This window comes from Rhinatrema bivittatum, chromosome 2 (genome assembly GCF_901001135.1).
Source record: "Rhinatrema bivittatum chromosome 2, aRhiBiv1.1, whole genome shotgun sequence".
Classification (NCBI taxonomy): Eukaryota; Metazoa; Chordata; class Amphibia; order Gymnophiona; family Rhinatrematidae; genus Rhinatrema; species Rhinatrema bivittatum.
In genome coordinates, this window is record NC_042616.1 from 328,251,785 (window position 1) to 328,275,687 (window position 23,903).

The following is a 23,903-nucleotide window of genomic DNA, read 5'->3' on the forward strand; positions in this document are numbered from 1 at the left end:
TTGTAGAGAAGTGATTTGCATTTAAAAGCAGCATCAAAAAGTGAGATTTTAGACTAGACTTGAATATGGCCACAGAGGGAGCATCACATGCCAAATCAGGAAGTCTGTTCCATGTACACAGCATGGCACGGTGGCAATCACGGAGTCGAGAGTTGGCAGGGGAGGGGAAGGGCACAAACAACAGTAACTGCCTCAATGAACAGAGTTCACGAGGAGGTGAACAGAGAGAGAAAAAAGAGGATAGGTAATGAGGAGAAGCAGAAATGTTTTATATTGCTGTTCTTTGTATTACCAATCTATGTGTATTTTTATTGTATTCACCACTTGCGTAAAATATTTTGCAGGTGGTAACTAAAGTTTAACAAATAATAATAATACATTTGTAGACAAGTGGGAGAAGTTTAAACTGTATGTGGAAACAGATAGGGAGGCAAGGCAGCTTGAGGAAAGGGTCATAGAAACATTGCAGGAAGATAAGTTGTGCGGAACAATTTTGAATAGCTTACAGTAGAGAAAGATAATTCAATGGGAGGCCCACAAAGAGCAAGTTGCAGTAGTCTAAAGTGGAAGGTGATAAAAGAAAAGGGATGTGCAAACCAAAAATTTTGGTTCAGTTTATTTTTCCATTTCAAGTGGCAGGGGTGGAGGACTTCATATTTTCAGATCATTTATTTTTTTATTCAGTTTAGTTTGTGTCCCAATAAAAACAAAACAACCCCCCATCCTGGCCCCCCTGGAGATGGGGGCCTACCTGGCTGGGCTGAGCAGGGCCCAGCCAGGGCCTTCCTAGGCCCTTTTCATGCCCCTCCTGCCCATTAAAAATCTAGCCCAGGGCTCAGGCCTACATGGCCGGGGACTCTCTTGACCCTCTCCCAACCAGTAGAAACATGGACCATGGCAGGGTACCTTTCCCCTCAGCCCCAACTTACCCCCCTGCCACCACAGGTAAGGAATTAAAAAGATAAAAAGTTCAGGAGGAAGGCCAGTACTCTTGACCCATGATGCATGTTTTAAATTGGTGCCAGTAGCCCACATGCTAGTGCCAAATGTCACTTTGGCACCAGTGTCAGGTGCAGCCAGTGCCATTCAACACAATGTTGCTGGCTGCACCTGCAACTTGCAGTGAAGAGATGTCACAATGGTGCCAGTGTCATGGCTACTGGTGAAAATTTTAAAGATCTGGGCATGGGGCAGGAGCAATGGTCTTTTTATTCTTTTAATTTTGAACCTATTTGGGATAAATGGGAGCTGGGGAATGAGGACTCCAGCCACAATTCAAGTTTCTGGGGGTATTGTAGGGCCTGGGGCCCAGCTGGATAGACCCAGGCCTTGGGCTAGATTTTAAAAGTGCGGGAGGGGGTCAGAGGGACTTGAAGAAGGCCTAGCTCAAATTAGCCAGGTAGGCCCAAGCCTGGGGTTTTCTTGGGTGGCAGGAGGAGGTTTGGTGGGTCTCAGGGAGGGGCATTTGTTGGTGGGATGTGCGCAAAATTAAAATTTGGGGGTATTTTCATGAGATGCCATTTTTGTTTTATTTCATGTGCAATGAACTGAAAATTGTCCGATTTGACACATTCATGCTAAACAGATGTGCATCCTTGGCTCAGTGGGTAGCAGCAGTAAATAAAAAAAAGCAAATAGAATGTTAGGAATGATCCAAAAAGAAATGGAGAATAAAACACAAAATATCACATTGCCTCTGTATCGCGCTGTAGTGCAACCGTACCTTGAGCACTGTATGCAGTTCTAGTTGCTGCAACTCAAGAATGACAAAGCAGAAGTAGAAAAGGTGCAGGTGAGGATGACAAAAATGATAAAGGGGATGGAACATCTCTCTTACGCTGAATGGCTACACAGGTTAGGGCTCCACAGTTTTGAAAAGAGACAGCTGAGAGGGGACAAGATAGACATTTATAAAATCATGGATGGAACAGATAAACAAATAATACTAAAACAAGGGGACACTCCATGAAACTAACAATTAGCAGATTCAAAACAAATCGTAGAAAGTACTTTTTCACTCAGTGCATGATCAAGCTGTGGAATCTGCTGCCAGAGGATGTGGTCAAAGCGACTAGTGTTAAAAGCGGTTTGGACAAATTCTTGAAAGAAACGTCCATAACATATTAGCCAGATAGACTAAAAAAAATAATATTGATATCCCTGGGAGTGAGTAACAGGAATTAGATCTATGTTATGGCATCTGCTGGGTACTTGTGACCTAGATTGGCCACTATTGGAGATAAGATGCTGGGCTCGATAGACCTTTGTCTGATTGTGCATAGCAATTCTTATATTCTTATGATCTTAACAGAGTGGATGAATATTTTGGTAGCATGCTCAGAAAGGAAAAGATGGAATTTAGTTTAAGTTATAAAGGAAGAAATGACATACTTTAGTAGTGTTTTGGAAATGGGGGAAGAGAGGAGGGCGAGGGATGATCTTGGGGATAGAGGCAGGGGCTAACATGGAGGGATCAGTCCAGAAGGAGAGTAGATGAGTGGTTGAGTCTGAAGAGCTGATCCTAGAAGACTGAGAGGGATTGAGTCTGTGGTTGTGTTGAGAAGGAAGGGTTGAGCTGGATATGGGTTGAGAGAGAGGGAATGGGCATGCAGTGGTGTTTGTCAGAAAGGGGATGAGTCTGGAGAGGTGAGTCTCTGAGGAAGGGTCACAGAGCAGGAATGAGCCTGGGGTTGGAGGGATGAAAGAGAAGGAATGAACCAGAGGTGAGCAGTGAGAGAGAGGGGATGAGCCTGGGGGTGAATAAGAATGAGGAAATGTCCCGGGAGGGTGAACCTAAAGAGTGTGAGAGAGAGGGGATGAGCTGGGGGGAGGATGGGGCAGTGGATGAGTGATTGATTCTGAAGGAGGTGATCCTGGGGGCATGAGAATCTCAGAGGGGAAGGAGAGAAAAAGGGGATGTGCCTGTCACGGTGGTTGAGAGACAGGAGATGAGTCTGAGAAGGTTAGCCTGCTAAAATGGGGTCGCAGTGGAGACAAGTTTGGGTAGTCCTGGTGTATGCATGTATGTATCATTGAAACTTTTCTATATAATGTGACCTATCTAATGAATATACATGTGCACTGCCCCCTCAGAAATGAATGTGGGCAATGTACATCTGACCCACATGCCACACTTTGTAAAGGCATGGAATAAACAGTGCAATGTGCATACAGGGATGTTAGCAATATTAAATCTGTTTCCTTGTACAGTTTCCTTGTAAGCATTTTAGGAAGGTTTTAAATGCACAGTTATTTTTTGAAGCTTTTAATTTACCTCTTCTGTTTTTATTATAATTATGTATGTTTTAATCTTTGTAAACCGCTTAGTTCCACTTCGTGTGTATACGCGGCATATAAAAATCTTTCAAATAAATACATAAATATATAAATGTCGATTTTTAATTTTATATTAACTGATTGTTGATGTTTTTATTGTGTGCTCTGTTTGTAATCCGCCATGAGCAGATTCTGGTAAGATGGAAAACTATGCTGTACATTTTATAAAATAAATACAGTGCTATACAGATTTCTGAACAACTGTGAGAAATCTCAGGGATTTTTATGGAACATTCTGTAAGTGTAAACATGGTAAAGCCTTGCTGAGCTAGCAAATGTTAAGCATTTTTGAATGGGATGGGCAAACCAGTTTGGATTTAATCTGAACCCCCAAATGAACAGAACGAGATGGGAGACTGGATAATTAGAGTTGAATGGGGACAGGTCATGAATCAGATACAACAAACCCAAGGCATTCACTTTTTTTTTTTTACAAATCTAGAAACTTGCCAGGCACAAATCAATCCTTCCTGTTTACACCTTTCTCTTCTAGGTTGAATGAGAATATTCACAGGTTCATGCGTTTATTGAAAGATGTAAAAATGTGTATTATCTTCAAAATGCAGAAGTGTTTACATAAGTACAAATCCAGATTACATATATGTATATCTATATAAATATATTTATATCAATCACATTTGAACCAGCTGAAACTAACACAGATTAAGTAAATCTGAGCCAAATATTAAGAGAGATGCACCTGAATCTGAATCAAATCGAAGGAGGTTCATGCATGCTCAGAGTCTGAAAACATAAACACAACTTTGCTTAATTCACAAAGCACTCTGACATTTTACCATGGTTACAAATGAAAAATCAAGGCAAGCTGCAAAACATGACATTATCTTCAGTTTGCTTCTTTTACAAGAACATTTCTACCCCCACCCAAAAAGTTGTCTAAATTTTGAAGCCAGTATGGATGCTGCTATGCCCCCTAAGCACAGCATAATATAATTATTAAAAACAATTATTCCTGGTCACTTTGGATGAGAACTTTGCTTATTTGCCTTCACTTGCTTGTAAAATCATTTAGCTCTAAACCATTCTTTACTTTGGAACAGTACACTATTATGTGTCCAAAATCCCCATGGGCTAGTAAACATATGACACGCGCTAATAGGAAGTTTCTCAGTTTCCAGTCTATGTTTATCTATACCACGATATTGTGGACTTGGATCAGTTTAGCTTTTTAAGCTTTCCAGTTTAGCGTTTCGACAATTAGCATATCTTCTAGGATTCCGGGGCCTGTACAGTCTGTCTATTCACTTTGAGTTACTCAAGGGAAAACGCCAGATGTTCAAATTGTTATTCAGTGTGGACTTACACAGCCAACCTAGCACAAAAAAATAAAATTGAGCATGCTGCAGAACATCAGAGACCCTTTTCCTGGAAAAGGCAACAGGTCAGGCCAGAATTTCACAGTGACCCCACAGTCAGTTGGGTTTTCAGGATCTTCATAATAAATTATGCATAAAATAAATTTGTATATAATGGGTCTACAATGTATGCACATTTGTCTTGTACATATCCCTTGTGGAGATCCTGAAAACCCAACTGGCTGTGAGTTTGAAAAGACAGTTTTGGAAAGCCCTGAATTAGGATGTAGAGACAAAAGGGGTAAGCATTTCTCCCATTTTACATCTGTGGGAAAAATGCTTAGTACATAGGGCCTCAAGTTTTGAGGAACTGTGAGGACACTTCAAGAAAAGCTGGACTAGAGAAATGCCTAGTGGTTGGAATAAGGGGGGGCCAGAAGACCTGAACTCAAGTTCTGCTTCTGCCACTGACATTCATTGTGACCTTGCACCAAATCACATTGCAGAACATAAGAAGTGCCATGCTGGGACAGACCACAGGTCCATCGAGCCCAGCATCCTGACTCCAACCGTGGCCATCATATTCAGGAAGCTAATAAGATTTGATGACTATTTCCAGTATTTTTGCAATTCTGAGCTAATTTTAAACTAGTTTTATTAACTATGGTAAAAAAAATAGTAAGTTAAAGGTAGCTTTTAAAAGCCCTATACGCTCCAAAGCTGGGAGATACGCACGTGGCTCGGGCCGGCGCTCTCCGCATGCATTTTAAAACGCGCGAGAACACACAAATCTCCCGGTACACACACACACACATCTAAAAGGCTTAAAAGGGGGTGGGGCGTCGGTGCACATTGTTTTTAAAATCCCTCCGCTTATATGGTAGAGGCGGCATTTGCACGCACTTGTGTGCGTCCACATAAAATTATGCACACATGTACACACGTCAGCTGATTTTATACCATGCACGCATATTACACCTGTATGTTATAAAAGGGCTGTGTCCAATGGCACTAGCCAGCAAATACGTATACATGTACGCCCATGCAGCTGTTTGAAAGATACTGTCATAGTGTAGTAAATGACAGCAGGTGAAGACCAAAATGGTCCATCCAGTCTGCCCAGTAGAGATTCCTCCAATGTAGGTATATATGCAAAAAAAATCCCTTCTGCAATCCACCTTCTTAGAAAATTCAAGGGATTTGGGAATGCAATTGTTTGCAAGGTAGCAATATTTAGATACAAAAAGTAAATATCCTGAAGGATTCAAACCTTTAGCGAGAGTGCCATTTTTCCTCACTATGGGCCGGATTTTTTTATTTATTTATTTATTTATTTATTTAAAGTCTCTTATATACCGATGTCCGTTCGCACATCGCATCGGTTCACATTAAACAAAAACTTTTGGGCGGAGCCCTTACATAAAACTGAAAAAATACAGGTAACTATAGGGAGGAGCCCTTACATATAACCAGCGGAGAACAAAAACAAGGGGAAGGGTTATGGGTAGGGGAGGTGAGGTGAGGGGAAGGGTTAGGGGTTGGAGGGGTCATGGGTAGAGAAGCATAAACAATGAATTGGAGAAACTATAAATTATATACAATAACTAACAATAAATAATTTCAATAAAGTACAATGTACAAAATGGGGATATAGCGTATTCCGTATTCAGACCGCTTTCATAGACGTAAATCACAAAAATACGCGTGTAAACCCCTCCGGATTTTACACGTGTAAATCCGGAGGGGTTACGCACGCCGGGCCTATTTTTAAAAGGCCCGGCGACGCATGTAAAGCCCCGGGACGCGTGTAAGTCCCAGGACTTTACCAAAGGGGCGGGGCATGGGCGGGGCGAGGGCAGGTGTGGGTGGGGCGGGGCGGTCTGGGGGCAGGGGCGGGGTTAGAGGCTCCAGGCACTGCGGCCATTTGCTGCTGTGCTTGGGATCACGTACCGGCAGTTGGCAGGCGCAAAAGGTAAATTAAAAATTTTGGGGGGAGGGGGTTTAGAGTAGGGCTGGGGGAGGAAAGGTTAGGGGAAGGGGTGGGAAGGTCAGGTTAGGGGGAATGGGGGAAGGCAGCACGGCACGCAAGTTATAAAACTGGGTGTGCAAGTGTGCGCGCCGGGTAGTGCGCGCACATGTAGGCCGCACGCGCTCCTTTTAAAATCTACCCCATGTGTTCAGCCAGCTGCATGAGAAAGAACTGCAGTTCGAGAGACATGGTCTACATTGGATTGTAACTCTCAAGGTTCTCACAGGTAGCCATGCATAAAGGGGCAGATTTTCAAAGGGTTACGCGCGTAGATATGCGCATAACCCCCGAAAAGCTGCCCCTGTGTACGCTGAGCCTATCTTGCATAGGCTTGTTGGCGCGAGCAAGCCCCAGGACGTGTGGTATGTCCCGGGGATTCGAAAAAGTGGCGGTCTGGGGCGGGGCCAGGGGTGTGGCGGTGGTCCGGAGGCGGGTCTGGGGGTCAGGGGGTGGTCCAGGGGCGTGGTTGAGGTTTGGGGGCGGTCCGGGGGGTGGTCCCAAGTCCTCCGGCACAGCGGCCTGTGCCGGTGGATGGCGAGCCAGCGCGCGCAAGTTACGCCTGCCTCAGGCAGGCATAACTTCGGAAATAAAAGGTAGGGGGGGATTTAATTAAGGTTGGGGGGTGGTTAGATAGGGGAAGGGAGGGGAAGGTGGAGGGGATCGCAAAAAAAGTTCCCTCCAAGGCCGCTCCGATTTTGGAGCGGCCTTGGAGGGAACAAATCTATGCCCGCGCATAAGTTTAACAATCTGGCCCAAAGAGTGTAAAACGACATCCACCCCTTTCTCACCTGTCTTCCTCTCTGAATTAGACTAGCTCCTCCCAGAATAACTTAGACACATTATAGGTGTTGTATTAATATGAGTTTTTTTTAATTGTATGCCAATATTGATATTTTAAATGTATATGTTAATTTTGTAAACCATTGTGACCTTTTAGGCACAGATGGTATAGAATGAATGTTTAAATAGAAAAATTAAATATGGCTACATAAATAAGATGGCTACCGTTCATGGCATTACTGTTTTTGGATGCTGGACAAGGAGCAACGCACACCAGAGAGTGAGGCTATTCCTAGAATCTAAAGCAAGTGCACAGAGGTAAAACAAGGAAGAAAAAGGTCACAGGACAATGCTGCTTGCTTTCTCAAAGTTGTATATACTGTAATAAATTCCATGAAATGTTTATTGTTTTTAGACCATATATTGGTCTGTTTTGGATGTTCTGCTGCCTCTGCTTACACTAGCTGGCAGATCATCATTTCCACCCATTCTTTTCTATATACATTCTTTCTGTGCAGCGTGTGTTACTTATCAGTCTTCAGTGCTTGGTGTGTTAATCAAAGAATTCCATCTTTTTGTTGTGGTGGTAGTAGGATGGGGCCTGGGAGAGGGCAGTACGTCATTTGAATAAACACAAGAGACAACTTTATAACAATTTCTAAGTGATCTAACTTCTGAGAGCTTTCAAGCTGGAATGTGAGTTGCAGTCCAAATTTGTCATATACACATATATACAGTATATGAAAAATATTTATTACAGAGCTGCTTGTTTTTCTGGCATCACACAGACCCTGTTGCTCACACACACCCCTCCTCCTCTCAGTTTGGCATCTCTTCTCCCAAGGTCAGACTTCAGCCCTTCTGCTACCTTCATATTTGTGTATGTATCGTTACTGCACTACCACAGCACACATGCATGCAGTCGTCTGTGTAAAAAAAACCAAACAGCATCAACTGTCTCAGAGCTTAAAACACTGCATGAAAGTTTCAAGAATGGAAAGCATGAGCAAAATATGTGTACACTGGCAGTGTTGTGCCCTGTGATAAGAAAATTATACAGAAGGGGCTTGTGTCGTTTTACTTCCCAGGGCACTATGACAAAGGTGTGAGAGCTCTCTATCATTTGTTTGGAACAGACATTTGGAAATAAAATGGTTTTGCTAGCTGCTATGAGATATCTGAAGTCAGATGACAACAGAAATAACATTCAGATATAGGAGTTGAATCCCAGACAAATGAGAGCATGGGAAAAGAGTTACATTTCCAGCAGTGGTCCCTCTCAGCTGACAGACATGGTTAGGTTGGGTTAGATTATTTATTTATTTTGTTAATCACCTTTCTAATATAAAATGAAAGCGATGTATATCAAAAAAAAAAAATGATACAATAGACAAAGGGAGTTCACCAAAAGTTAATATCCTGAAGGCAGCGCTTTATGAGTCTGTCTGAATCATGTTTAGTGTTGACAGTTACTGCTGCAACCCTTTCCTGATACTCTTTGGCTACACTTGCAGCTTTCCGGTCCTTATAGCTTTAACATATCCATTGGCTGTACAGAAAGACAGTGGTTGTAAACCTACTAAACGGTAGATCTAAATCTGTAGAGTAGGAGCCTTCCATGGGTTTTATAGAGATTGGACCTTTGTTCATAGCATCAATATTTTTGTTTATTTTGTATTATTTGTTTTTAGGGTCATTTTCAATGGTGTATATAACTCAGCACACACGAACAAAAGTAGGTGCTCCTAACATTATATAGGGATGAGCAGGAGAAAACGTTTTGATTCAAATTTGTGTTTTTAGTTTCAAAAGACAACAAAAAAATATTTGTTTTTTAGTATGTCTTTTGTTTGGCATTAAAGTTATTGGGGGAAGTATTGCAGCCAATATTGGGCTATAGAATTGGGGTTTTCTAATCAATTGTCTTAGACATTATGGAAAAAAATCATCAAATGAAGAAAGAATCCAAAGTACCTAGAAAGACTGTAGAAAGTGGCATCAAAAGTGGCATGAATAGCCTAAGGCTACGTCAAGGGACAAAGGGGTTAGAAGCATTGGCAGAATTTCTCCATATCACTGTGAGAGGAACAAAGAAGCAGCAAAAGTGGGAATAACTTCCCAAGGCTCCAAAAAAGGGCACCAGCAACAGTGACATGAACCTTTGATGGCATCTTATGAGAGAAAATGGCATCAAAAGTGGCATCAGTTTCCTAAGGTACCACAGAAGGGAAACAAAGCAGAAAAGGTGGCAGAAAAATACCCTAGGAAGGCACTGCTAAAGGGGCCAGGCAGCACAGAGTTTCATCAAGACACCAAAACAACATGAGAGGTGCAAAGCAGCCCCCGAGACTGGCAAGAATAAATCAAGGTGTAAGGCCTGGTGTATTTATTTATTTATTTATTTATTTATTTATTTATTTATTTAAAAAAAAATTTATATCGGTATTAGTCGAAACATCATATCTGTTTACAGTGGAACAATAGAATGGAAAATACAATGAACAGGGGAGAGGGGAGGGGGTACAATGAACTGATAAGAGTAGCATGGAAAGAGCAAAAGAGCAAAAAACAAGGTGCAAGGCAACTTGGAAACAAATGCATTGCAATTATAACATAACTATGTACAAACTAAATACAAGGGTTGGTTAGTGTCTGAGGGCATGGGGGCGCGATTAGGTGTATGACAGCAAGGTGCAGTGGCAAAAACAACTCCAAGGTATAAGGCCTTGGCATGGAATCAAGGCTGAGTGGCACAAAAACCCCACGTGCTGGGTAGAATTTTGATTTCCTTATAAAATAGGGCTTCCAGATGAAACTGATATCACATTCAGAACATGAAATAGTTTTACAAATAATTGTGATTAGCTTTTATATTAATTTGTATGGGTTGTTTGTTTTAGAAACTTTTCCCATATTCTGCAGCAGAACTCTGTTCTATTTCCTAGTTTCTGGTTTTGCATGAGTTCTCTTGCTATGCTAGCTGTTATGACATTCAGTAAATGGTTTTTCTTGGGCATCTTTTCTCTTTTGCTTGTATATCTTCCTTCTATAAGAGGGCTTTTTCGAAAAATCACCTCAGTATAATCAACCATGAAACAGGAGAGCAAGGTTGAAATTGTGGAGGGGTTGGAGAAAAGGAAGAAGTATAGACTAGGTGCTATGTCATGGTAATGAAACTGTATCTGTTTTTATTTTTTCAAATTTTTGTTCTGAGTTCAAAATATCCCAGTATAACAAACCAAGAAGAAAGAAAGTGTGGGTGGGAAGAATACCCCAAGGCTTCAAAAGAGGGCACTAGCAACAGTGACATGAATCCTTGATGGCAGTGGTATCAGCATTCTAAGGCACCGTGAGGGGGGAATGTAGTAGAAAAGGTCGCAGAAAAACTATGAGACAGGCACTGATGAAAGGGCCAAGCAGCAAAAAGAGTGGCTTCAAGAGATCAAAACCACTTCAGGGTGTAAAGTAGCCCCCTAAACTGGCAAGAGTTACTCAAGATTAAGGTCTGGGGTACAACAGCAAGGTACAGTGGCAAAGAGAACTCCAAGCTTTAAGACCTGGGCATGGAAGCCAGGCTGGGTGGCACAAGTACCCCCAAGGTGCTGCTAGGTGGAATTTTGGTTTTCTTGTGAAATGGACCTGCCAATGAAAATATCACATTCTGAACATGTAAATAGTTTCCCAAATGAGTATAGATAAGTTTTATAGTAAGTTGTGAGGGCTGTGATTTTTAGAAAATGTTTTCTATATTCTGTAGCTCAATTCCAACTTTACTATTTCCTGATTTTCTGGTTTTGTATGAGTTATCTCTGCCTGACTACTACTTTTAACATACTCAGAACATATAAATGGTTATTCTAATGAGTGTGGTTAGGTTTTATAGTAAGTTGTCAGAGTTTTGGGGGGTTTAGAAACAATTTCTCATATTTACATCTGAACTCTGTCTCTTCCATTGACTGATTTTCTGGTTTTGCATGAGTTCTCACTGCTCACTGATACTTTTAAAACACACAGTACATTTAAATGGTTTCTCTCCTCTATGTTTTCTGTTCTGCCTGTATTTCTTCCTTAAGATTGAGGGCTTTTATGGACAACCAGTCACAGTATAATCAACAGAGTGGAAGAACCAGGTTGTGAACACTGCAGATGAGTTAGAATAAAACAAAGAACAGTAAATTACATGGAGAGGAGGAGAACTTTTTTTATTTCTAAATTTTTCACTTTTTTTCTGGGGAAAAGCAAATACCCAAGTATCAAAAAGAAACAAACAGCAAACAACAAGGAGGCTCCAAAACCCCCATGCTCCTACATAGTAGGCAGGCATAGCAGGTAGGCATAGCAGTAGCATCAAGACCTCTGTGGTGATATAAGGGGCACAGCAGGCAGATAGAGTGGTAGCAGTCAGGTCCCTGTGGTGGTATAAGAGACATGGCAAGTAGGCTGTGGCAACAACTTGCAAGTTTCCTATGGTGGCATAAGTGGTGTGGCAGGTAGGCATGTGTCACCAAGTCCCCTATGGTGGCATAAGGGGCATAGAAGTTAAACATATGCTAGCAAGTCTCCTTTGGTAGAATTAGGGTCATTACAGCTAGACATTAGGCAATAAGTCCCCTATGCTGGTACTAAGAATATGACAAGTGGGCTTTAGGCAGAACTAGATGAATTGCAGCTGGGCATCAGGCAACAAGACAACTATGCTGTACTAGAGGTATGGCAGCTGGGCATCAGGCAACAAGTCCTTTATGCTGATTCTATGGGTATAGCAGGCTAGGTAGGTATCAGGCAGCAAATCCCCTATGATGGTAATAGGAGAATGGCAGGTAGGCATGTGCCAGCAAGGTCCCTATGGAATAATTAGGAACATGGTGGGTAGGCATGTGCCAGCAAGTCCCCTTTGGTGGAATTAGGGGTATGGCAGGTAGGAATGTGCCAACAAGTCCCTCTTGATGGTATTGGGGTATAGCAGCTAGACATGTGGCAGCAGGTTTTCTATGCGCTACTAGGGCTATGGTAGGTAGGCATCAAGCAGCAAATTCTCTATAGTGGAACTAGGGGGTACAGAAGCTGAGCATCAAGCAGCAGACAGATATGACAAAAACTACAGAAGGAATGAACACTTTGTACAGCACATCTCAGACATGCTCAGTCTTCAAGATCAGAATCGCAGAACAGTGATGATAGATGAGTTTAGAAAAAATGCTTCACTGTGATATGTTTTCTCCTTGACAACATGTCCTGTCAAGGTCTAACAAGGCATACCTCTTTTTTTCCCTAGACTATAATGGCTATTTAATGAATGGGGGGAAGAATGAATGAAATCATTAGGATTTGTTTAATTCAGGGGTCCCTGTCAATTCATTCTGGGGACCCCAGAAGGAAACAAAAAAGACCCAGTTCTTTTTGGGATGCCCATTTTTTTTAATCGCATGCACATCCCTAACATTATACTTGTACTTTATCAACTCTGCAATGGGAGCCACATGATTTCTAAAATACTGCATAAGTATGTGTGCATGTTTCAGTCTACACATGCTTTGTTTGATGTGAGGATCTGCATAGTTTGTACACCTATTTTAAATGCAAAATAATTGCAACATGTGCACATATCCCTGAGTTTATGTGCAGTGGCAGGTAGTTTTATAAAGTGGCTCATATAAATGCATATCTTGCTTATAAAAATACCTATTGGTGCACACACTTTCAAGGACCAGTTTGTTGAGACCTCTGGCACTTGAACAATGCCCTTCACCAGTCCACCCACACCTGCATCACGTGCCCCAGACCACTTACCCAACAACTGCAGACAAAAGAGAAGTCAGAATTAATTTCTATAACTTGATTAGCAGATATAAAAGTGTGCATGCATGTTTGATGACTTATGCATGTACTCCACTTATAAAATACACGAGTGGACAGACACTTTCCTGTCCTACTCCACAATGCCTTTGAAATGTCCTCTTTATCTGTGCATACATTTCCATATGGCTGCGGATGTACACATGTTCTTGTGGGCTTCTGAAAATGCTTGGCCTACACAAAGGTTGCTTACAAGCATATATGTCGATTTTACGCATACAAATCCTTTAAAAGTCTTTGAAAATGTATCCCTTTATGTTACTTATATTGGAGTGTTTGATGTATATAGATAGACAGATAAATAGATAGGGGCGGATTTTCAGAGCCCTGCTCGCCTAAATCCACCTAAATCCGGGCGGATTTAGGCGAGCAGGGCCCTGCGCGCCGGTGCGCCTATGTTCAATAGGCCTACCGGCGTGCGCAGACCCCGGGACTCGCGTAAGTCCCGGGGTTTGGCGAGGGGGGCGTGTCGGGGGCGTGTCGGGGGCGGGCCCGGTCGGCGCAGCGTTTTGGGGGCGAGTCGGCAGCGTTTTGGGGGCGGACCCGGGGGCGTGGCCACACCCTCCGTACCCGCCCCCAGGTCGCGTCCCGGCGCGCTAGCGGCCCGCTGGCACGCGGGGATTTACGTCTCCCTCTGGGAGGCATAAATCCCCCGACAAAGGTAAGGGGGGGTTTAGACAGGGCCGGGCGGGTGGGTTAGGTAGGGGAAGGGAGGGGAAGGTGAGGGGAGGGAACGGGGGTAGGCTGCGCGGCTCGGCGCGCGCTGGCTATACAGAATCAATAGCCTTGCGCGCGCCGATCCAGGATTTTAGCGGCTACGCGCGTATCTACTAAAATCCCGCGTACTTTTGCTTGCGCCTGATGCGCCAGCAAAAGTACGCCAATTTGCGCGGTTTGAAAATCTACCCCATATTGTGTTATTTATGTTTTAGCTATATGTATTTTATTTTTGTTTTTGAGCATTTTTTATGAAAAAACAATTAATTACATTATTTAATTGCATAAATAAATAAGTTCTGTGTCTTAAAAATTGTTTGTGTATCTCTTGTCTCCCAGTAGAATGGCTGATGCAACAAAAGCTTTAATTCACTCCTACGAGTTGATGCCATGTAACACTGAGTGTAAATCACTGAGAGGCCGAAGGTATTAATATGCCTAGTTCACCTAATGGGATGCGTCAGCCCTGCTGCCTCCTTGTTATAGCCCAGCCATAAAGGCAGGAATGGCCCTGAAAGAGCACACTAATGTGAGGGCATCAGAAGATATAAGGAGGCAAGACAAGATGGCAGTTTGAGGAGGAGGGCTGGAAGAAGGTGGAGATTAAGAGCTGATTTCAAGAGAAGAGCTGTTATTTAAAAAAGCTTCATGGGAGGTCTGATCCTCACAGTTTACTTAGAAGCCAAATGGCTTCATGTCCCCAGTGTCTTTAACCTCCCATATTGTACAGGTTCTCAATCTTGCTGAAAAGTGATCATCCTCAGTTCAAGATCCATACCTTACAATTGATTTTAGCAAAAAAAGAGGCAAAGCAGCAATCAAACATGCTCCTGGGTTGTTGTAGATAGCAGCCTCAGCTCATCACATAGCTTTATGCCGGATGCAGCCAAGCAGAAAGTGAAATCCTGAGCCCTAGAATTGAACAATAAACTATCTGCTGGTTACAACCTTCCATATGTGATGAGAGAGTCAGAGAGACTGCTGTCTGAGTGGCCTGACGTGCATTACAGAGTCCACCCAATACTTTGATTAGTACTCCAGTTCCTACAGCAGGCCAGCTGAGCATAGTTCTCCACTTTACTTCTTCAGTGTTAACTGTAAATAGTTCCACAAACAGGCATAGTCTGCCAAATATTTGCACAACTGCTCCTGAAATAAAAATCATTCTTCTCACATATACTTAGTTATAGTACACAACAGGAACTAAAGTCAAAGTTAAACCTGAAACAGAGTCAGAACAATAATTTAAGATCATCAAAAGACAACTTTGATTAGAATGGTATTTCTCTGATGGTAGGGTTGTAGAAAGAGGATCATGATAGCTTTCATGAACTGCACTGAATTTAAAGATAACGGAGAATTGAGATGAAAATGTTCTAACCCTTCATAAATAGGATTGTTTGGGGGACACTGTAGAAGAACACTAAAACAGCTCAAGTTCCTTCCATGAACAATCTGATAGGAAGAGAAAAAAATAGCTTTTCAAGCCTCACCTATTTTCGTTGTCACTCTTAGCAAATAGCCATCCAAGTCAACCTGAAACTCTGGCGTTTCATAGGGCAGTGATATGCGTGTCCCATTCCACTTCACTGACAGGTGCTGCTGGAGGCTGATAGTGCTCTTGCCTAGCACAAGGTCCACAGATTTGGTCCAGGAGAAAGAACGGGTCCGACGAGCATCATTTTTTACTAGCACTTGAAAGGGAGAGGCAGAGGAGGAGCAGTCTTTTGTCAGAACATATTGACACGTTCCCTGAAAGTTAAAAGTCCGTCCATCAAAAGTATTGTAGTGGGGATCTCCAAATACAGTGCAAACTCCAGGCTCTGCAAATGAATAGCAAAGAAAAGTATGATGAAGTTTAAAAAAATAAAATAACATATGCTAGAAACTGAAAACATATTGTACATACAGTATATGGCAAACATTTTCTTTGCATACTCCTGCTATGTCAAATACAATAACCTAATGGTACATAAGAACATAACAGCAACAACAAGGAGCAGGTGGTACACCCAAACATATCTAAGAAGAGATTAGGAGGGTGTAACAATAAACATAGGCAAGCTCATTGATGAAGTTCAGGGCATAAAGAACAATTTATTAAAACATGCACAAAGTGTTGAATGGAGAACATAACTTGATGGATAATGGTCACCAAATTGCATTGATGGCTCGGAGGATTTTTAATTCGGCAACAATTATTCATCAACTTACGTTCTCCATTTACCACTTTGTGTGTTTTTAAATAGATTGTTTTTAATGCTCTGAACTTCATTAGTGAATGTTCCTATATTTGCTGTTACAGCCTCCTAATCTCTTCACATAAGAAATGCCATACTGGGTCATCCCAAAGGATCATCAAGCCAGCATCTTGTCTCCAACAGTGGCCAATCCAGGACACAAGTACTGGGCAGAATTCTAAAGAATAGATACAATCCTTCTTACTCCTAACTAAGGTTAAGTAGTGACTTTCCTGAGTTTACATAGCTAATAATTAGAGGTGTTCAGTCATTTGCAATAAAATAGGAAATACCAACAATATTTCCTATTTTGTTTCACTTCATGATTTAAAAAAAAAATTTCCCTAGTGTTTTTTTGGGGGGCCAAAAAAGCAATATTTTATTTTAAAAAATGATCATAGGTCCCGCCCAATCCTTCCATTAATTAAAATATTCAGCCGGGCTGCCCAATGCCCCTATCATATGACAGGGACTGCCAAATGGCACCAGTAGTCCCTGTCACATGAGAGTGGCAAAAGGCAGCCAGCGCCATTTTGAATAAAGGCAGCCACCATGCTGAGAGCGAGAGGTCACTCTCGAGCCCCTGCTAGACCACCAGGACATTTTGGTGAATTCTGGTGGGGAGTTGAGAGGGTGGCTAGGGTGGGAAAGGGGGGGTTAACTAGTGGGAGAGGCTGATTATTTTAATAAATGGGAAGGGTTGTGGCAAATTCTGGGGGTTTTTTTTTATAATGAAACAAAAAGAAAAAAAATGATTTAGGGTACACCCAAAATGACCCACTCCCAAAACTATATGAACAATGTAATGAAATTGTTTTTTGCTACCACCCCTACTAATAATAGTTTATGGACTTTTCCTCCAGGAACTTGTATAAACCCTTTTAAAACCAGCTATGTTAACTACTTTCACCAGGTCCTCTGGCAACAAATTCCATCATTTAATTTTGCAAAAAAATTTCTTCAGTTTGTTTTAAATGTGCTACTTGTTGCGTCGGAGGTAGGCCAAGGTGGGGTTGAAACAACCCGTAGGTAAGAACCTACGGGTCCCCATCGTCAGCAGGTGGAGTAGGCTGAAGCTAGAGGCCGCTGGAGCTTCATCTATACCAGCCCTCGTTCCCCTTGGGTTGAGCATTTGGGTGCTGGGGCCGGCAGGACTTAGGTGGGCCTCGAAGTTAGTTAGAGATGAGAAGCGATTCAGCCCAGAGACAGCAGCCGGTAGATGGACTGGATTCAGTACTGGAACTCAGGTGCCAAAGGAACAACGAGTAACTGGAGGTGCTCAAGCAAAGAAAGGCCTAAGCCTTGTAAGTCCACGTCCAGAGGAGGCGTCACTGACAGGCTAGGATCAGAGCCGGCGGCAAGTGGAAGTTGTGGCAAGCAATGTAGAACTCTGGACACAGAGAGATCTGTAGCGTAGTCATACAAAGCAATGGTCAGGGCACGGAGAAGGCGGGCATAGTCAATCAAGGCAATGGTCAGGGCACAGAGAAGGCAGGCGAGGTCAATCAAGGCAATGGTCAGGGCACGGAGAAGTAGGAGAGTGGTCAAGTGTAGCAGAGGTCCGGGGCTGGAGGGAAGCTGAAGAGTAGTCGGGCATAGCGGAGGTCCAGGGCTGGAGAGAAGCAGAAGAGTCATCAGGTATAGCGGAGGTCCGGGGCTGGAGAGAAGCTGAAGAGTAGCGAGGAGTAGCGAGGCGTAGCGGAGGTCCGCGGCTGGAGGAAAGCTGAAGAGTAGACAGGCGTAGCGGAGGTCCAGGGCTAGAGAGAAGCTGAAGAGTAGTCAGGCGTAGCAAAGGTCAAATTCAAAGAGTCAGTCCAACATATAGATGAAACAGGAACAATGAAGACAGGAACCGGGAACCACAGGAATCAGGAACACAACGAAGAGGCGATTCTAGGATCAGCAACGAGTATGAGGAGACCTGTTGCAAAGGCAACGCTATGGAGCGAGGCCTCAGCTTTTATACGCTGAAGAGTCTGACGTCAGCATCCGGGTCCGCGGCCACGTTCCCGCCGCGGGCCCTTTAAAAGAGCTAGTGATGTGCTCGTGCCTAAGGAGGGGCATGGCGCCGATGGCGGCGTCTCTCCGCGGGTCATGTGGAGAGGCCCGAAGAACAGGGATATTTTGGCTGGCAACACTGGGTAGTGTGGCAGGGCCGGAGGCACTGGAGGGAACCCGAGGTCAGAGCTGGTGGCCCACCGCCGCCAGTGAAGAGGAGCCAGGAGCTGGAGTCTGTGTGAAAAGGTGAGAGGGCCGCACCGCGAGCCTGCTGCGGGCGGCACGCATAACACTACTTTTTAGCTTCATGGAGTGTCCCCTAATCCTAGTATTATTGGAAAGAGTAAATAACTATCCCCTGTTTACCCGCTCCATCCCCCTCAAGATTTTATAAACCTCTATCATATCTTCTCTCAATCATCTTTTCTCCAGGCTGAGGAGCCCTAATCTATTTAGCTTTTCCTCATAGGGGAGCAGTTCCATCTCCTTTATTGTTTGGTTACCCATCTCTGTACCTTTTCTAGTTCCACTAAATCTTTTTTGAGATGGGATAACCAGAAATGCATACAGCATGCAAGATATAGTCACAACCTGGATTGTTAAAAAGGGCATTTTGATATCCTCAGTTTTACTTTCCATTCCTTTCCTAATTATACCTAACATTTTATTTGCTTAATTAACAACCACTGTGCATTGGGCGGAGGATTTCAAAGTAGTGTACACAATGATTCTAAGATCTTTTTCTGTTGATGACACCTAATATGAGACCCAGCATCATAAAACTATAGTTTGGATTATTCTTCCCTATGTACTTGTCCACATTAACTTTCATTTCCCATTTAAATTCCTAATCCCCCAGTTTCACAATTCTTCACAATCAGCTCATGATCTAACATCTCTGAATAGTTTTATGTTATCTACAAATGTGTTCACCTTACTCATCACTCCCTTTTCAGATCATTGATAAATATATTAAAAATCCCCATCCAAGTACTTATCTCTGGGGCACGCCACTGTTAATCTTTCTCCATTCAGAGAAATGACTATTCAGTCCTACTCTCTGTTTCCCTTCTTTTAACCAGTTACTATCCACAATAGGACATTGTCTCTTATTCCATGACTTTTTAATTTCCTGATGAGTCTCTCAGAAGGGATTTTGTAAAACACTTTCTAAAATCAAGATATACCATGGCCAATCCTTGTGATCTGGTGCATCCCAATAGGCGAACTAGGCGGTCACCTAGGGCATCAACCATTAGGGGCAGCAAAGAGCAGCCATGTGGGGTCACAAGTGGAGCCCATCCCACTCTGGGGCCCAGCCTGCCCTCTGTGCAGGATGCTGGGCTTGATGGACCATCGGTCTGACCCAGTATGGCAAGTTCTTATGTTCTTATGTTCTTACTAGCCCCTTCAAAATTTTTTTTAAAGATTTCTAAGACAAGATTCCCTTTCCTAAATCCATGTTGGAATTGCCTCATTAATCTATCTATCCAGATGGCAGGTAATGTAGTTCTTTAGAATAGCTTCTACAATTGTGCCCACCACCTATGCCAAGCTCACTGGTCTGTGGTTCCCTGGATCATCCTTGGAGCCCTTTCTAAAAATGAATGCTATGTTGGCCACCCTCCAAGAGATAGGAGATAAATGGATTTCATCCTTAATATTTCACCTACATTCAGAGTGAAGCACTAAATGTGACCTATGTCAGCGGGATGAGTGAAATATCAGAATAAAGAGTTAATTATTTGGCTTTATTATCTTAAACTTTAAATAAGACTTTGAGAAGTTAAATTTAGAAGTACTTGTAACATTGATAAGTGAATAAAATAGCTGTAAAGACTATTTTCATCATTTAAAAACATATCAGTAAAAATAATGTTGGAAATCAAGTCAGCTTCTAGTATGCTTTTTACTGCCTAATGACTCTAATTCTCATCAGTGCTGTTATTAGTGCTGTATACAAGAACTGTGAACTGGGACTTAAGCATTTGCAATGCACAGGGCCTTGAAGGTTTCCCCCATCCCTGATCAGAGAATCCAGGAAATGTAAGTACTTTAATATCAAGGGAAGTGTACCACGAAGTACTGTAATTTGAGATATGGCCTCAGGATTACTAGCTCAAGGATTACAAATGTTACACTTTAATTTGGTGATTTGCTCTATTACATCTTCCTGGTTCACCATTATTTGATTCATTTCCTCTGAATTACCACTCTCAAATAGTGATTTTGGCTTAAGTATCTCCCTAACACCCTCCTGAGAAAAGACCAAAGCAAAGAATCAATTTAATTTTTCTGCTATGGCCCTGTCTTCCCTGAAGGTCCCTTTCACTCCTTGGTCATCTAGCGGTTCAACTGACTTCCTCATAGACTTCTTGCTTCGAATATCCTTGAAAACATTTTTTATTTTGAGTTTTTGCCTCTCTGGCTAGCGTCTTTTCAAATTCTGTTTTGGCCTGACTTATTAATGCTTTATATCTAACTTGTCAGTGGTTATGTTTTGTCTTGTTTTCTTCATTTGGATCCACTATCCAGTTTTTGAAAGATGTTGTTTTGGCTTTAATAGCCTTTTTTACCTCACCATCTAAGCATGCTAGCAGTCGGTTGATCTTCTTTCTATCTTTTCTAATGCATGAAGTGCATTTAGACTGGAATTCCAAGATAGTAGTTTTTAAACAGCATCCATGCCGCATGCAAACTTTTAACCTTTGCAACTGCTCCTTTTAGTTTTTTTCAAGTTAATTTCCTCATTTTGTCATAGTCTTCCTTCTTAAAATGAAATGCTACTGAGGTAATTTTACTTAATGTCCTCCCTTCAGAGAGCATGTTAAATTTGATTATGTTATGATCACTATTGCCAAGCGGCAATAATAAATGCTCTCTCTTTAGCTGTGCATGATCATAATCTGATCATCTGGATCCACTTTTGGTAATTCCATTTATGGAGAGGTCACACAGAATAGACTCAGTTTCTTTATTTCTTCTCTTCCCCTTTATCCAGTTTTGTTTCACACGTCCCACTCCTGTATGTCTTCTGAAATCTCTGTTACCATACCATTCACACCCAGAACTTTGTAGTAATCTTTGATCACTCTCTTTCCTTTTCAACTTATATTTTTCTCAGCTCAAAACATGCTATAAAAAGTCTCATGCATATTCACACTTTGACATCTGCAACTCATTTCTGCCCAGCCTTCCCAATTATTTTCACTACAGTGCATTCTCAATTTTGCTCATGCTTCTTCTCATTTACATTCTTTTCATGGGCTTCTCATTGAATTATGTATTCATAGTGCTGCAGTCAGATGCGGCTAGATGTAGGTTAAACCTACCTATTTTCACAAGGCATGTGTACCTATAAACTTCAGCAGAAAGCTCAAGTCTCCTGGACCTTTTGAGAAACTCAGGCTGTTGAACCTCAATCCTGCTTCACAGTTTCACTGTTGGATCTCATGGAGCAGCAGTACCTGCAGTCCTGGAGGAATTCTGCACAACTGCAGAATGCAGTATTTGCGCAGAATTCTCCCTTCCCACAGATTTCCTCCCTCACCTTGCAGAATCACAAATTTCCTCTCTCGCCTAGCATAGCAGTCTCAGCTACACTGCCGCCAAGGCTGCTATGCTAGCATGCTCACCTGCCGGAAGAGGAAGCATCACCGGAAGTGAGCAGTGTCATCACGGCACAGGCGAGGTTCTCACGGAGGCATTGTGGCACGGGTAAGATTCATGTGGGGAGCAGAGGCAGCGCGGCACGGGTGAGGTTAGCAAGATCCACCGCGCGAAGGCCAGGACTTAACAATTGGTGAGAGAGGAGAGGGGCGAGGGAGAGAGAGGGGGGAGGGCGAAGTGAGAAAGAGGGATAGAGAGAAGGGGGAAGGAGGCAGAGAGGGGAGAGTCTTTATATTAGGGGCTCGAGGTATGAGGGGAAAGCAGGTGAATGGGGATGGGCAGAGGTCAAGAGCAGGTGAATGGGGACAGGGGCAGAGATCAAGTGGGGGGATTCATATTTCCATTTGTTCTGGGCCAGAGGTCTGCAGCCTTTTACATGTGTGCTCTGGCACTGGACAACTGAGCGGACTCTGACTTCACCCGCAGGGATTGCGTTTAACCAAACTTTATCTCCTGCTGTGTGAGACCAGCCCTACAGCAGCTGGAGATGTTTGGTTAAATGCAACTCCTGCTGCTGCACGTGAGGCTTGGAGCTAGCTTCCTGATTCAGTAGCTTCCTGATTCAGTAGCAGTGGAGGTCATTGTCTGCTCTGCTGTCCAGTGCCTTGTCGTGCCATACCATGGGTTGCTGCCCTGGCCTAGAGCAGGTAGAGATGTGAATACTCCTTTGACCTCTTCTTCTGTTCCTGTTTACCTCCTCTCATGCCACCCCCACCGTGGTGAAAGCGAGAGAGAACCCAGGGGCTGCCAGAAGACCTCATCCCGCTGGTGGCTGAAAAAGAGGCCTAGGCCCAGGCCCTGAGAGTGTATGTGTGAGCCCGTGTGTTTGTTGTAAGCTGATGTGGGTGGGTAGGTGTCTGCCTGGGAGTCTGTGTATGTGTGTGTGGGTGGGGGGGGAGAGAGAGAGTGTGTGTGTGAGAGAGAGAGTTGTATGTGGGGGGACAACATGTGTGTGACAGATGGTATGTGAAAGCATATGACTGATAATTCGCAAAAAATAGTGTGTTATTTTGACAAATAAATGCGCAGAATTTTGCAGAATTTAGAAAATGTGTGTAGAATTTTAAATTTTTTGTTGCAGAATTTAAATTTTTTTGCGCAGAATTCCCCAGGAGTAAAAACTGAAACCTTTTCTTCCACCCAGTGAAGGTGGAGCTGCATACCCTCAGCCACTCCCAGATGCAGAAGAGTGTACATGCCATCTTCTTTGATCTTGACAACATCCATCAGGATATGCCATATGGCTGGTTTGAGAGCCAGTAGCCATACAATGATGGCCATGAAAAGTTGGTAAATGTCCCATGCCTAGGTAATCACCTTTTGGGAAAAAAGCTTAGCGAGACGGTTGCTCAAATAAGGAAACAGAATGTGTCAGTTCAGTCCCACTCTATGGAATAAGAAAAACAGTCTTCCACAAGGTGCCCTTATAAAACTCTTAAAAGACCATATTCCCAGACACATCCCTTCTGTCAATTTGAAAGATACTAGATGCTGCCTCTGCTCCCACAAGAGCAACAACTTCTGGCTCATACTTGCTAACATGTTATCAACCAAAAACAATGTATCAAGCCCAGCCAAAATCTGGACCAAGTTTTAAATTATCTTTGAAAACCAAAACCCATCCTCATCAGAAGGGGGGAGAATCTAGCACTACCTGGAGGAATGGTGCAAGATCACTAGGTTCTCAAGACTGTGGAGTCTGGATACTGCATGCATTTCTCCAGGCTTCCCATGCTTCCTCATTGCTCAGCCTTCAATCTGGCTCCATCTCACTTGATGCAACTTTGCCTAGAAGTAGAGTAGCTCCTCAAACTGCTGGCAATAGAACCTCTTCCTCCCCATCACTATAGCCAGAGGTTCTACTCCCAGCTGCTACTTCCTTATTTCCAAGAAATCTAGGAGACTGAGGCCCATCCTGGATTATGAAGTCTAAATAAGCATATAATCCTGGAGAAATTTGAC

The 23,903-nt window shown here is 43.0% G+C and overlaps 1 protein-coding gene across 2 annotated transcripts in view; it reads right to left on the reverse strand.

The window, feature by feature from the left end:
• BMPER (BMP binding endothelial regulator) overlaps positions 1 to 23,903 on the reverse strand; it is a 642,704-nt gene that overhangs the window by 254,515 nt on the left and 364,286 nt on the right. For both annotated transcript variants that reach the window (XM_029589775.1, XM_029589773.1), the window contains exon 12: positions 15,528 to 15,857. In XM_029589775.1, coding sequence (XP_029445635.1) covers positions 15,528 to 15,857 — 330 coding nt within the window. The remainder of the gene's footprint in view (positions 1 to 15,527; positions 15,858 to 23,903) is intronic.